The following is a 14,738-nucleotide window of genomic DNA, read 5'->3' on the forward strand; positions in this document are numbered from 1 at the left end:
CTTGCGCTATTAAGTTCTTTTCCTCCTTCGACATTTTCAATGCCACTGAAACCAGCCAAAAAATGTCCAAATCTAATCTTTGATTGGATTACTCGATGAAACCTTATTATATTTCCGCTATAGAAATGATTTACAAAGATAATCCGACTAATTTTACACTCAATTCCACGCAACTTATTACATTTCTTGAGAACTCTTTTGTATGTATCACCCCACTACAAGAAGCTTAAAAATCCTCCAACATAGATAGTATTCAAAAGGACTTATTGCAGCTCTACATAGGTACAAGGAAAAGATCACTAAAAAACCGTATCACTAGAATCTTAAAAAAGTTAAAAGAACAGCCTATCTCCGACTTACAAGAGTATATATAAGTGCATCCTCTGATAAATCTTCTGATGTCAAATCTAATCACAGCATACATGATGAATAGAATTTCTCTCTTTCTCTCGCATTTATTCATTTTTTCTGCTCTCTGTATATTTTTACTTCATCTTTTGCCAAATTTAGACACGATATTTAATTAAGTAAGAAAACTTTATGTACATCAAATACTAGTCCAAGTCCAGTTTGGAAAAAAAAATGTTAACAAAAAATAACCTTAAAATATCCAATCTCTTTTTTAATCGAAAGGTTATCCTTGACAATTAAGAGACAGCCAAGATTCTGGCAGAAAATTTAAAATAAAAGTTTTGCAACAAATCTGGACCTAACCATATATACTCTTTTCTTCCTTCGCCCTTTCATTATTCATCCTCAGTTTCACAACAAGATACCAATCATCCGAACTTTCTTATAAACTATTTCGAACTAAAAGCTGCACTCAAATCCTATAAAAACACAAAAATTAGGGTTTTCTAGAATTATCTTGAAAAATTTCTCGAAAATTCCTTAGGCACCAACGAACCTCTAAATGAAGCCAGTAAATTTACCACTGACATACCGCTGACAATCGTTAATGAAAGGTCTTGCCCTAATCTATACTAAGATAAAAGAAAGATCATTACAAAAAAAAAATTTGTTAAAATTCTTTATAAAAGGTACATAAATTAAAAAACCCAAACGGGCTATGTCATGAAGACAAATTGTTTTCGGAATCCATATTCCATCATCAGTGTCTAGGTGTACATTTTTTGAGCCACTAAATATCTGGGTAAAAACCCGATAAAAGTTATATGTTACAATTTAGTTTACATTATTTAGTCTTATATATTAGGATGTTAAAGTTACCAGTGGATATGATAACTCCACTCTCATTTATAAAAAAACTGTTTCACAAATCCAAGGCAATAAAACTAACCTTCATCCTATGAATTTAGTCATCCTTCATTCCTATATCCTAACTATTTCTCCTATCATCTTCTTCAACAACACAGTTATCTCTGACAGTCAATTCATTTCTGACACACTCGCTAATGGGGTTGAAGACAGATTCAATAAAAGTAATATGGCTTTTACTCCCAGTTCTTTACGCGCTCAATCTTTCTCCACCATCTCGTCAACTCCACACGATGTCAAGTTTATGAACGGCTTGTTTGCCCTAAATAAACTAAAATTTACCTTGTTTTCATGTACAAAATCTGCTGATGATCCCGATGATATCCCTTATATATTTTTAAAAAATCTCTCTAATACATCTCTCTCCAAACTTCTCGAAATTTATAACCTTATCTAGAACACACAAAAATTCCCAGGTGTTTGGCGCAATTCTATAATCATTCCAATTAAAAAACCTGACCAGCCCTCTATAACTCCAATATCTTTCGTCTGATTTCTCTTACTTGTATTACCTGCAAACTTCTTGAAACAATGATCAATGAAATACTCACGTGGTTCGTTAAACAGTATAATATTATTCCCGACGCTCAATCCGGCTTCCGACGTAATCGGTCTACTATTGATAACTTTTTTATTTTTCAAACACACATTTCTTAAGCAATCTATAATCAACAAGATGTCGTAGCAACTATATTTAACGTTGAAGGGGCATTTTATTCAATCTCCAGAAAAGCAATCATTGACAAAAACTCCCACTATAATTTAAATGGTAATATTTTCTCATTTGTAAAAAAATATCTAATTGAAAGAATCTTTAAAGTCCTTGCCAAGGGTAAACTTTTCGATCTCTTCCTCAAAATTAAGGTGTCCCTTTAGAATCTGCATTAAGTTTAACTTTATTCATTCTTGCCATCAACGAAATTTGCCTCCCATCAAATATGTTCAATACGCTGATGACCTAATCATTTACTGCCATCTTAAATCTGTCCCATCCTCATATAAACTTATACAAAGTGTAGTAAATCTACTTCAAGATAGATTTAACGAACTAGGATTATTACTCTCTGAGAGCAAAACCAAATTAATAAAATTTTCCATAGGGATTTCCACTCCCTTACCCCAAATTTTATTTAACAATTCTCTACTTTCTGGTGTTAATTATTGTAAAATTCTCGGTTTTATGTTTGACTCCAGATTAAATTGAAAAAATCAAATCTCTGAACTTAAAATCAATTGTTTTAAAAGGTTGAACATTGTTAAAACCCTCAGTCATCTTCAATGGGTTGCCAATAAAACTACTTCTAGGTCTGAGCGCTTTTCGCTTTAGTCTAATGAACTTTCTCCTACCCTAAGACGATAATCACTTCTACTTTCGTATGCTGCATCAACATCTGCAAATCCATTTAATCTTGTTCATTCCCTAATTGCCACAATGCCGTTTTTTTTTCCACTAACAATAACCAACACCTTATCATAAAACCTATACCTCAATTAATTTGTCCACTACTTAAAAATATTGACCTTTTTCTGACTAGTTTATTTCCTCTACCTTTACTTCCCCTCTGGGCTAAAGATATCCCTTCAATATATACCTCACTCACTATTTTTAACAAACTTGAATTTTCTAACCTTCTTATAAAGAAAGCATTTTTAGAATTTAATTCTCTATACAGATGCTTTTAAAACTACCACTGGTATTGGTTGTGCAGTAACCACTAAACATGAACTTGTAAGATCATCTCGGTTACCCTTAATATGCAACGTTTGCACAGGTGAACTATATAGTATTGTGTTGGCTTTTAAATGTATCTCACATCAAAACAGACATATTGCCATTTGTTCAGATTTTCTTTCATATATCCATTTAGTCAATACAATTTTCACTGAGCACCTATTAGTTCAAAACATTCATGACATATACCAAAATCTCTCTGCTTACGATGTAACAGTCTCTCTCATATGGCTGCCTTCTCACACCGGAATTACTGGTAATAAAACAGCAGATCATTTTGCTAAAGAAGCTACCAACCATGGGGTGACTGAAGTCACTCCAATTCAACTAGCTAACGAATCTCGAAATTCGTTTTCAAAAAGTCGGTAGAGGATACTTGACAAAACTTAGAGCAAAAGAGCAAAACGACTTTTCATAAACTTCAATCTTTTATTGGTCATCTCTCCCTAGACTTCATAACTAGAAGAGAAGCATCGACTATTACAACTATGAATCAACCATACCAAACTTACCAACTGCAAACAATTCACCAACCTGTATAAAGCACTGGATTTGAAACCTACTCTAAGGAACTAGAGAATTGTCTACCTCTTCCTCAACTGTAAATTGTATATGTTGATTATGATACTTAAAAATGTTGACTATTTCAATAATTTTGTGTTTAGGAAGTGCCAAAACTAAATCATCTACATATCTTTAAAAAAAGGAATGAAAAAAGTACAATTGTTGATACAATCACTGATAACATCATCCTTGATATAGCTACTTAGAATGGGTGAAAGACTAGATCCCATACCCATACCCATACTACCAAAAAAAATTTGTTTTTGGTAGTCTATGGAATCTTTTTTTTCCTATCTAAAAAATTTCTTTTTTCTTACTCTTATATATATATATATATATATATATATATATATATATATATATATATATATATATATATATATATATATATATATATATATATATATATATATATATATATATATATATATATATATATGTTGGCATAACTGCCAAGTTATTTATATTTTGAATACAGAACTTAAATTGTTTTTTTACTTTATTGTGCAGAAAATTGCTTTTTTTTCAGTTGTGTTAATAATAATATTGTTGTAGGTGTTACGTAAAAATATGAGTCATAGTTTTAACCTTTAAAACATGTTTTTAATCTAATATGTTGTAGAGTTTACGAGAGGCCTCGATTTACCTGAGCGACCTTCCAGAACCGATATGAGGGAAATCCAGTTTGCTTTTACCGTTTCGCCATCGAAGGTTTTAGACTATTCGAGATAACGGCACTGGTATATAATAACGGAACTTTATTTGGAAGGGACAGTTAATAAAGAAGATTCGCGCTCGCGATATTATTATTGTTACGCTCGCCTACTAATAAATTATTGTATATTTAGTGATAAATAAACTTATATAAATTATCGTGCCTTTTAATAAATTAAAGTAGGAACAATATAATAAATTAGTAAAGACATTATAAATTAAAGACATAACAATTAATAAATTCCTAACAGTGGTGTCAGAAGTGGGATATAAAATAAATTGTGAAAATGGCTACGATTTATGAGCTGACAGTGACTAATTTAAGAAGACATCTTGAAGACAGAGAATTAGCTTCTACCGGAAAAAAGGCTGAGTTAGTCCAACGACTAAAGAACGCTTTGCTAGAAGAAGGACTAGATCCAGAGACTTATATATTTGAAGATGCTGTCCTCTCGTCGATTTCGAAAGTTTCTGGTGACATCGCATCATTAGAGAACAAAGTTTCTGACGATATTTCGAAAGTTTCTTCTGATGTAGCCAAAGTTTCTGGTGACATCGCGTCATTAGAAAACAAAGTTTCTAACGAGATTTCGTCCCTGGAAAGCAAAGTTTCTGCTAACATCTCTTCGGAAATCTCTAAAGTCACTTCTGAGATGTCTGCCCTCGACGATAGAATATCTTCGTTAAAAAACCAAGTTGCTGCCGATATGTCGGCCTTCGAAGAAAAGATGAAAGAGATGGAAAAGAAGCTGGAGGAAACAGGGACAGCAGAGAGAGGAAACAATCCAATTACAGCAGAGATAAAAGAAGACGAGACGAAATGTAAGTTGGAAACACGGCCGAAATTTGAAGGAAGTGGAAGTTCTGTGCATGTCAAAGTCCCAACTTTCGACGGAAAATCGTCATGGAACAACTACATGAAACAGTTCGAATCAGCTGCAAGAGCGAATGGATGGTCTGAAAAAGAAAAGGCTGTAAACCTGACTATCGCTCTTCGAGGAGATGCCTTAGATGTGCTTCAGACCATAGCCGTAGAGGAGACCGATGATTTCGAACAACTGAAGAAGAGGTTAAATATGCGATATGGCCACGAACATTTGGAGCATGTATATCAGTCGCAGCTTAAAAATCGTAGACAGAAGAAAGATGAGGCTCTTCAAGAATATGAAGTAGATATTGCCAGATTAGTACGATATGCTTATCCAACAGCTCCCGAAGACATGATGGAAAAGTTGGCCGTTCAAACGTTTATTGATGGTCTTCGTGATCATGAAATGCAGAGAACACTACGATTAGCTCGTCACAAGACGCTGGTTGATGTCTTATCCGCCGCACTCGAATATGAGTCAGCTACGCAGGCCTCTGGCGGTTACAGTAAAGTTAGGACTGTAAAAGAGGAAGAAGATGAAGATAAACTTGACCAGCTCGTTAATATGATAAAAAGCATGACATACAAGAAAACGAAGACCATCAGATGCTGGAATTGTGGCGAAATAGGACACGTACGAAGCTCCTGTAAGCACCCTAGGTACGACGCAAATCAAGAAACTCACCATCAGGAAAACTAGAACGGGTCAGCCTTAGGGGGGCAGCTTCGACCCAGAACTTTTCCAAAGACCCTCTCATACTAATAGCTTCTTTGAAATGTCGTGAAGATAGTGTATATGTAGATGGAGACATAAATGGTAAAAAGCATACGTTGTTGGTGGATACCGGAGCGACCAGAACCATTATACGCCCGACAGTTATAAACAGCCGAAAGAAACTGTTACCAACGAGGTTACGACTTCGGACCGCTACAGGTGAAAATGCCAACATTCATGGAGAAATCCAGGTACAATTGGGAATTGGGGCAGAAAAGTTTGTCCATACTGTTATAGTTGCTGACATCGAAGAGGATGTTATATTAGGAATGGACGTAATGAATATGCATGGATTCCAATTGGATTTTAAGAATAAGGTAATCAAAGTTGGCAACGAGGAGGTATTTCTCCATCCACATAATGACAACACTGTGCAAGCAGCCATTACAGAAGATACAGTCGTGCCTGCGAGAAGCGAAACGATCATAGTAGCGCGACTACAGGGAATTGTAGACGAAGGGAGACCTGTTATGATGGAGCCTTGGAACCACGACGATGAGGTTGGCCGTGGAATCATAATTGGAAAGGAATTGGTGATTTCGGCTAAAGAAATTCCTGTGAGACTTATCAATGTCAACGACTACCCAGTGACCATAAAGAAAGAGACAAAAGTAGGAACTTGTGTACCTGTGACATCCATAATTCGTCAGGCGACAACATCTGATAATTCCAACGACAAATTCGACCAAATGGTTGCAGTTGCAGGACAGTCTCTAAATCAGATGGAGAAAAGGAAATTAAGGGAATTTCTTCGGCAGTATCGTGATATTTTCGTACCGAAAGGAGGAAAGACGGGAAGAACTACCGTTGTTAAGCATAAAATTGATACTGGTAATGCTAAGCCAATTCGTCAAACAGCTCGACGATTACCACAGGCGAAGAGAGAGGAAGCTGAAACGATTGTTCAGGAAATGAAGAAAGACGGGGTGATAGAACCTTCTACGAGTCCATGGGTCTCTCCGGTGGTCCTGGTTAAGAAGAAAGACGGAACGACGAGGTTCTGTGTGGATTACCGTTTGTTGAACAACGTTACCAAGAAAGATAGTTATCCTCTGCCTCGGATCGATGACACATTGGACACATTGGCTGGAAGTAAATTGTTTTCTACTTTGGATTTGAAGTCTGGATACTGGCAGGTAGAAATGGACCCAGTAGATAAAGAAAAGACAGCCTTCACCACAGGATCTGGATTGTGGCAATTCAACGTTATGCCATTTGGACTCTGTAATGCTCCTGCGACATTTGAGAGGCTTATGGAAAATGTGTTGAGAGGGTTATCTTGGAAAACATGCCTGGTTTATTTAGATGACATAATCGTCTTGGGGGAGACATTCGAAGATCATTTGAGGAATTTAGAAAACGTTTTTAATCGACTTAAAGCTGCCCAATTGATGCTAAACCCCAAGAAGTGCCAGCTATTTCAAGGTAAAGTCAATTATCTGGGTCATATAGTCAGTAAAGAAGGAGTGGCCGTGGATAAGGGAAAAATCGATTCCATTAAGGAATGGCCAAAACCAACTGACAAACATCAAGTGAGAAGTTTTCTTGGACTATGTACTTACTACCGGAGGTTTATTAAGAAGTTTGCAGATATCGCTAAGCCATTAACGCGACTTACAGAGGAAGCAAGAGAATACCGCTGGGATATAGACTGCCAAAATGCCTTTGAAACGTTGAAAAAGCATTTAATAACAGCACCAATTTTAGGGTATCCACTGCCAGAAGGAGAGTTCATCTTAGATACGGATGCAAGTAATGTGGGAATTGGAGGAGTGCTGTCTCAGATTCAAGGAGGACAGGAACGAGTCCTCGGATATTTTAGTAAAGTTCTTTCAAAACCTGAGCGGAATTATTGCGTCACGAGAAGAGAACTTCTAGCAGTAGTTAAATCAGTAGAGCACTTCTATCAATACCTCTATGGCAGAAAGTTTCTAATCCGAACCGACCATGCCGCTCTTAAGTGGTTGATGCAGTTCAAGAATCCAGAGGGTCAGATAGCCAGGTGGATCGAACGACTCCAAGAATACGATTTTAAGATTGAGCACCGGGCCGGAGTTAGCCACAGAAACGCTGATTCTCTTTCCAGAAGGCCATGCCCAGCAGAGTGTTCCCACTGCAACAAAACGGAATCCAAGGAAGCAGCAGTGCTAAGAACGACGATTGTCAACGACGACTGGACGCCTACTAAAATCAGGGAAGAACAAGAGAGAGATCCAGTTATACAGAAAATCCGAAAATGGAAAGAGGAAAACCGTCGACCACCTTGGCAGGAAATATCAAACCTATGCTCAGTAGTTAAGACGTATTGGGCCCAGTGGGACTCATTTATCATCGAAGATGGCTTGCTCAAACGAGTCCTGGAAAATGATGACGGTTCAGAGAAGAGAAGACAGTTGGTGATCCCAAAGAGCAGAATAGCCGAAGTACTTCGTCAGTTACACGACAGTCCATCGGGAGGGCATTTTGGTGTAAGAAAAACCCTTCAGCGAATTCGGGAACGGTTTTATTGGATGAACAGTTCCGACGACGTAAAAGACTGGTGTAAGAAATGTACTATTTGTGCTACGAGTAACGGGCCTCACCGAAAAAGGAGAGCTCCTATGAGACAATATAATGTTGGAAGCCCGTTTGAAAGAATAGCTTTGGACATCGCTGGGCCATTTCCAGAAAGTGAAAATGGAGGCAAGTACATGCTGGTAGTAATGGATTACTTTACTAAGTGGGTCGAGATTTACGCACTTCCCGACCAGAAGGCCGCCACCGTTGCAGATAAGTTGATCCAAGAATATATCAGCCGATTTGGAGTGCCTTTGGAGATACATAGTGACCAAGGCAGGAACTTCGAAAGCGATCTATTCCAAGGAATATGTGATAGACTAGGCATGAAGAAAACAAGAACTACCGCGTATCATCCGCAATCGGATGGTATGGTAGAACGAATGAATAGGACAGTTGGCAAGTATTTGACAAAGATGGTGTCCGATCATCAGCGAGACTGGGACCAATACCTTCCGTTCTTCACAATGGCCTACAGATCTGCTGTTAATGAATCAACAGGCCAGACACCAGCCAGAGTCCTATTCGGACGCGAAATGCGACTACCTTGTGATCTCGAGTTTGGATGTAAACCTGGAGAAGATGTAGCAGGTGAAGATTATGTGATCGAATTACGAAGAAGAATGGACGATGTACATGAGTTGGTCCGTTCCCACCTTCAGATCGCTAGCGACAGAATGAAGAAACGGTACGATACACAAGCCGAAAAGGGTTGCTTTAAGAAGAACGACAAAGTATGGCTGTATAATCCCAAGAAGCGAAAAGGTTGTTCTCCCAAATTGCAGCAGTTTTGGGAAGGTCCATACCTCATTATGGAGAAGATCAACGATGTCATCTACCGAATAAGCAAGATTCCGAGGGGAAAGCCGATGATAGTACACCATAACCGGTTGGCGTCTTTCGAAGGTGACCACAACGTAGATGAAGAAGTGGAAGTAAACCAAATCCACGATGTGTCTGACCTCACGTTTGAGGAATTCATGGGTGCCTATGGAGGTACCGGTAAAGCGAGACATGGTGTTACCACTGAAGAAAAGCAAGATCTACTCGAGCTCCCCGATGACTACTCGCTGGCCCTTACCATCCCGGCCAGTATCAAAGACGCACCAGGGTTGGCATCCGTCTTTCGAAGGAAGTTTGGTCGAGTTGCAGAACTTCAATGCCAAGTGCCAGCTCCCGGTAAAACCTTGAAACTCCAAGATGCATCACGTTACCTTTTCTACCTGGTAACAAAAGACACTGCCCGTGACCAACCTACCTACCGAGATGTATGGGAAGCCTTACTTCAATTGAGAGGGCACGTACTAGAGTCCGACGTGCAAAAGTTAGCCATGCCAAAGTTGGAGTGCCGCCAATTAGATTGGAGGGTTATCCGAAATATGGTGGAGGAGATCTTTAAAGACACCGAAGTCCAGGTGTTAGTCTGTTGCAATCCGCATAGTTACTGGTGCGGAGAGAAAACCGTCCCTTGTCATTTTTATACAACTGGAAGTTGTAAAAGAGGGTCCAGTTGCCGATACCAGCATACCGTTCCAGTTCTAGTCCCAACAAGGTTCCAGGAGGAACCATCTTTTGAGAGGGGGGCAATGTTACGTAAAAATATGAGTCATAGTTTTAACCTTTAAAACATGTTTTTAATCTAATATGTTGTAGAGTTTACGAGAGGCCTCGATTTACCTGAGCGACCTTCCAGAACCGATATGAGGGAAATCCAGTTTGCTTTTACCGTTTCGCCATCGAAGGTTTTAGACTATTCGAGATAACGGCACTGGTATATAATAACGGAACTTTATTTGGAAGGGACAGTTAATAAAGAAGATTCGCGCTCGCGATATTATTATTGTTACGCTCGCCTACTAATAAATTATTGTATATTTAGTGATAAATAAACTTATATAAATTATCGTGCCTTTTAATAAATTAAAGTAGGAACAATATAATAAATTAGTAAAGACATTATAAATTAAAGACATAACAATTAATAAATTCCTAACATAGGTAATGCTGCATTGGAAAGTCTGGAGCTACCCGATTTAAAAAAAAAATTTCTATGCAGTAAGCATTTTGACCAAAACTATCTAAATGCAAACCAAAAAAATATAGTGAGGTAGAAGAGGAAGGTTTGTTAACGACACCACGCGTGTTTCATACGTATTCGATAGCAAAACAACCATCCACGGTGCCAATAGTGTTTCGCACTACATACATTGCTTATTTTAGTTCATGAAAACAATGTTACAATCAATTTTTATCACTAATTGTATCTTTATAACTTTGTAATTTAAAATTATTTCATTAATGAACAGCTCATTCATTTAAACTTCTCATTTATGTAAACAGAAATACAAAACTGGTGTTTATATTATAAAATACATAAATAAATAAAATAAAGGATACTATTTATTAAAGTGTTGTTAATTATTATTCCTTTTATCCCAACACATAGATTAATTTGTCCCTAAATATGTGTTGCCTCTTGTTGTGGCATATCGATGTGTTTATTTGTTTCAAAACCATTATCAAAAAACCATACCCATAAATTTACTATATTTTCAAACGTCATTTTAAAGATTAAAAGATTGAAAATTTAATTTTCTCAAAACATACATAAAACCATTGTTTAAAAAGATTTTCTTTTTTAAACAATGATAAAACTTAAGTCTTGACTAAAAAATAAACCTCCGCATGAGTGTTCTAAGACGATAGCAATCGAGTGTATTTCAATTAAATATTTAATCCTTTTCTAGCAAATCATATAACCAAAATAAATATCTGATAAACTAATAAAAATTAAAAAAAGTCAGCATTTACCTACTTTATTTAAATAGATTACTAACCGATTTAGATTTAGCAAGTCTCAAAGTATAAAAACAATTTGAAATATTCGCTCGAAATAGTCAAGTTATCTTTCACTAGACGCATACAACGATAATAACAATAAGCATTTTATTAAAGTCTTATATTTTCTTCACAATCTGGCATCCGTGTACAGGTTTGCCTTAGTCATGAGACAGGTAAAAATATACTCGAATAGAATCCTGCCGAGAATTAAGTTTCTGTTAATAGTTTTTTAAATTTATGACTAGAGGCCGCTACATGACGGCAGAGTAAAAGTCAAACGTTTGTTCCATAAGAATTGTCTAACTAGTCCTATTTAAACAATGCTAATGCACTTAAATTTGTCGTAGAGTTGTAGATTTGATCGCTATCAGGGCCGAACTCTCTTAAAAATACTTAAAAACACATATACATAAACATTTAGATAAAATTATGTTGAAAAACATGTATTCATAATATAAAATTTTGGTTATAAATATTCTTATCAGAAACAAAAGAATTGGTTGTGAAATAATTATTACTACCAACTTATAACATCAGAACGTTAGATCTTAAATGGTAACAATGTAAAGGTAATAGTATACCCAATAGACGCTGAATTTTCTAAAAAATAAGAGGCAAAAATACTTATTTTGATATAAACTTATATTGTTGACGATGAATTGCCTTTATTAGTAGGTTTGTGGTTATCTAAAGTTAACAATAATGAGTATATGTTGCTTAAATTGTTGGTATCTGTTTTTTTATTAATGGTTGCTTTTACTTGAAAAATGAAAGTCTCTTTTTATTCTGTAATTTGTACTAATTTTGTTTATGTAGCACCCTGATGATGCAAATAAAGATTTGCGAAAGCTTGGTACACTAAAAAGAGTATTTCTTTGTCCTATCTTCTGCTGCATACCCAAATAGTTGTGTTTGTAGTATATATGTGTATATCAAATTGGTTGTCACAATGCGCCAATTAATAAAAATACATTTTAATCTAATTTCTTAATGTGTAATTTTTTTTTTAATTTCCGGTTTGGAAATCGAAAGGTCAAAACAAATGTAAATGTTTTGTTTTTAACAAAAGTTTTTAGTTTTTTATTACTTGAAAAATGATAAAACTTTCATCAAATAACGGTCGAATCCATCACACAACGTTTAAATCTGGAGAAGTGAGACATTAAAGGAATGACAAAGATACCTACGTAGTTATCACGGTTGAATTAATTTCTCGCAAAATAATTCAATCCAAAAAAAATAATGAAATAACAACGCCGCTAAAATTCTGGAATTCTTCAACATTTCACGGTGTCAAATTTCGTTTTTGAAAGTAAATATTATTGGACTATACGATATATTGGACTCTTCAATATATTATGGGACTATAGTTCAGTATCTTATTATTTTTGTTTAATTTTAAGCATAAATTGGTAATTTTAGAAAGTTAAAATATAACAAATGCAATAAATGGAAAAAAATAATAAAACATCATTTGAAATAGTGTGTCAACCTCTGTTTTTAAAATACATTGTTTATCTAGTGGAAGGTATTAAAATATGCTTAGTACTTCCCATTTTTATATGTATATGTTTTATATTGTGAGTATATACAATAAATTTTATTTTATTTATTACTTGATTAATTTATTACGAATGTTATAAATCAGAGATACAAAAAAACAAAAAAAAAATGAAAATATTCCTTTAAACGACAGAATTATATTAAACTTTATGTAATATTAAATTTTTTTTAAATGTTATCCATTTAAGTCTAAACACACACTAACCCTTCTCTGCAAAAAAAAACACAACACTTTTTGCAAAAGTTTTTTGTGTTGGTAAATTTTATATTAATAATATTGTTTTAGTAATTTGCTAAAAAGACTTTTGATAAGTCAGATACTTTTTATTTACAGTACGGTTAACCCTAAACAGTACACGATTCTTCAAAAATAATAAATGCTGAAAAGAATACCAATATGTGGTTATACCAAATTAATGTAATAAACTGATTCAAAATGTATATTTATTTACCCTGCATAAGGAACAAATCTCTGTAACAACTTAGGCCCCACTTCACAAGCATACTGCATAGATTCCGGGTATGTTAGGAGTCCTACTCTCTTCCTTTTACATAATATATATTGGGATCTTACCTAAAATAATTATATTTTTAATACAATAAAAATTGATGATTGAAATACTATTGAATACATTATATCAGATTTTTTTATCTAAGCGGGGGAAAAGAATCAATACTAATAACTAATAACCCTTTTTGTGATGTCAACGCAGAATTGTATATAAACATATATGTAGATGGTTTCCCTTGTTTAATTCCATAAACAAGTTCCTTTGTTTATGGAATTTCACACCTCGAAACGATAGCACCGTGCTGAGCTGAATATGCATGACTCTCATAGATATCTTGTTAGATTATACATGTAGTGAGATTCAGAGATGATCAGGGCCCTGATTCTATTTCATTTCGATGTCGAAATTTAAAAGCGACTACGCCATGACAGTCGCAATCGCTAGCGATTCTCATTCATTTCGATTGTAGTTAAAACTGGGGATATTTACTTTATCATTTTAACACTGCTGAAAATTTGGGTTGGCCCTGTTGTTTATTGGCTGCACTACGCTTGTTGAATGTTTGTTTTGTTTACGTTACGTGAACGTCTTTTTTTTCTTGTTTGAGTTGTTAAATCATAAATATTGGCCATTCTCAATTATATTTTGAATTGAAAGAAAAGATGGCAAGAAAAAAAAAGGCGATGTGGGAGATCCTTAAGTTATAACGACTAAGATTTGACTTAGTGGTTATATTCTAATATATTTTTAAATTTACTGCAGCTTAGTAATACTAACCGTAAACATTTTGGGTATCCTAGAGGCATAAACACCTTCTTCCAAATATGGTTCTAATACCCTTATTAAATAATTTGCAGCTTGTTTATTAAGCCGGAATTGCTGCCTAAATTGAGCATCACTTAGTGAAAAAGAATTTTGAGTATCCCGTAACATTCTTCTTATCCTCCGTTATGAGCGTCGGATATCTAACCTCTCTAATTCCTCCAAAACTAGCAAATGTCCGTAAAACACAGCCATATTGATACTTTTTGCCTCAGCCTTTTAACAATTTCATTCTTATGTTTAATTATATCTTTTCCTAATATGACATTTCGGTATTGAACTAAATTCAAATCGAACACATGTAAAATCGAATTTAGCTTGAATCTTCAAATCTCTCTATGTCCTATGCCATATCTCCTACGGGGAAAAATAAAGAAAACCGTCAGTTAACGTTTTCTTTCATTACCCGTCTACTAATTTTCACCCTACAACCATATTACATTGCTTACATTGTGTATATCTTTAAATTATGTTTACCCAATATTTCGACAGTCAGAAAAAACTTACAACTGT

General features: G+C 35.2%; 1 protein-coding gene across 1 annotated transcript in view; it reads right to left on the reverse strand.

Moving 5' to 3' along the window:
- The window catches only part of LOC140449703 (proton-coupled amino acid transporter-like protein acs), a 131,814-nt gene that overhangs the window by 92,612 nt on the left and 24,464 nt on the right, over positions 1 to 14,738 (reverse strand). Inside the window, exon 4 of the mRNA XM_072543002.1 lies at positions 13,344 to 13,465. Coding sequence (XP_072399103.1) covers positions 13,344 to 13,465 — 122 coding nt within the window. The remainder of the gene's footprint in view (positions 1 to 13,343; positions 13,466 to 14,738) is intronic.

The sequence above is a fragment of the Diabrotica undecimpunctata genome, chromosome 9, assembly GCF_040954645.1.
Source record: "Diabrotica undecimpunctata isolate CICGRU chromosome 9, icDiaUnde3, whole genome shotgun sequence".
Taxonomy (NCBI): Eukaryota; Metazoa; Arthropoda; class Insecta; order Coleoptera; family Chrysomelidae; genus Diabrotica; species Diabrotica undecimpunctata.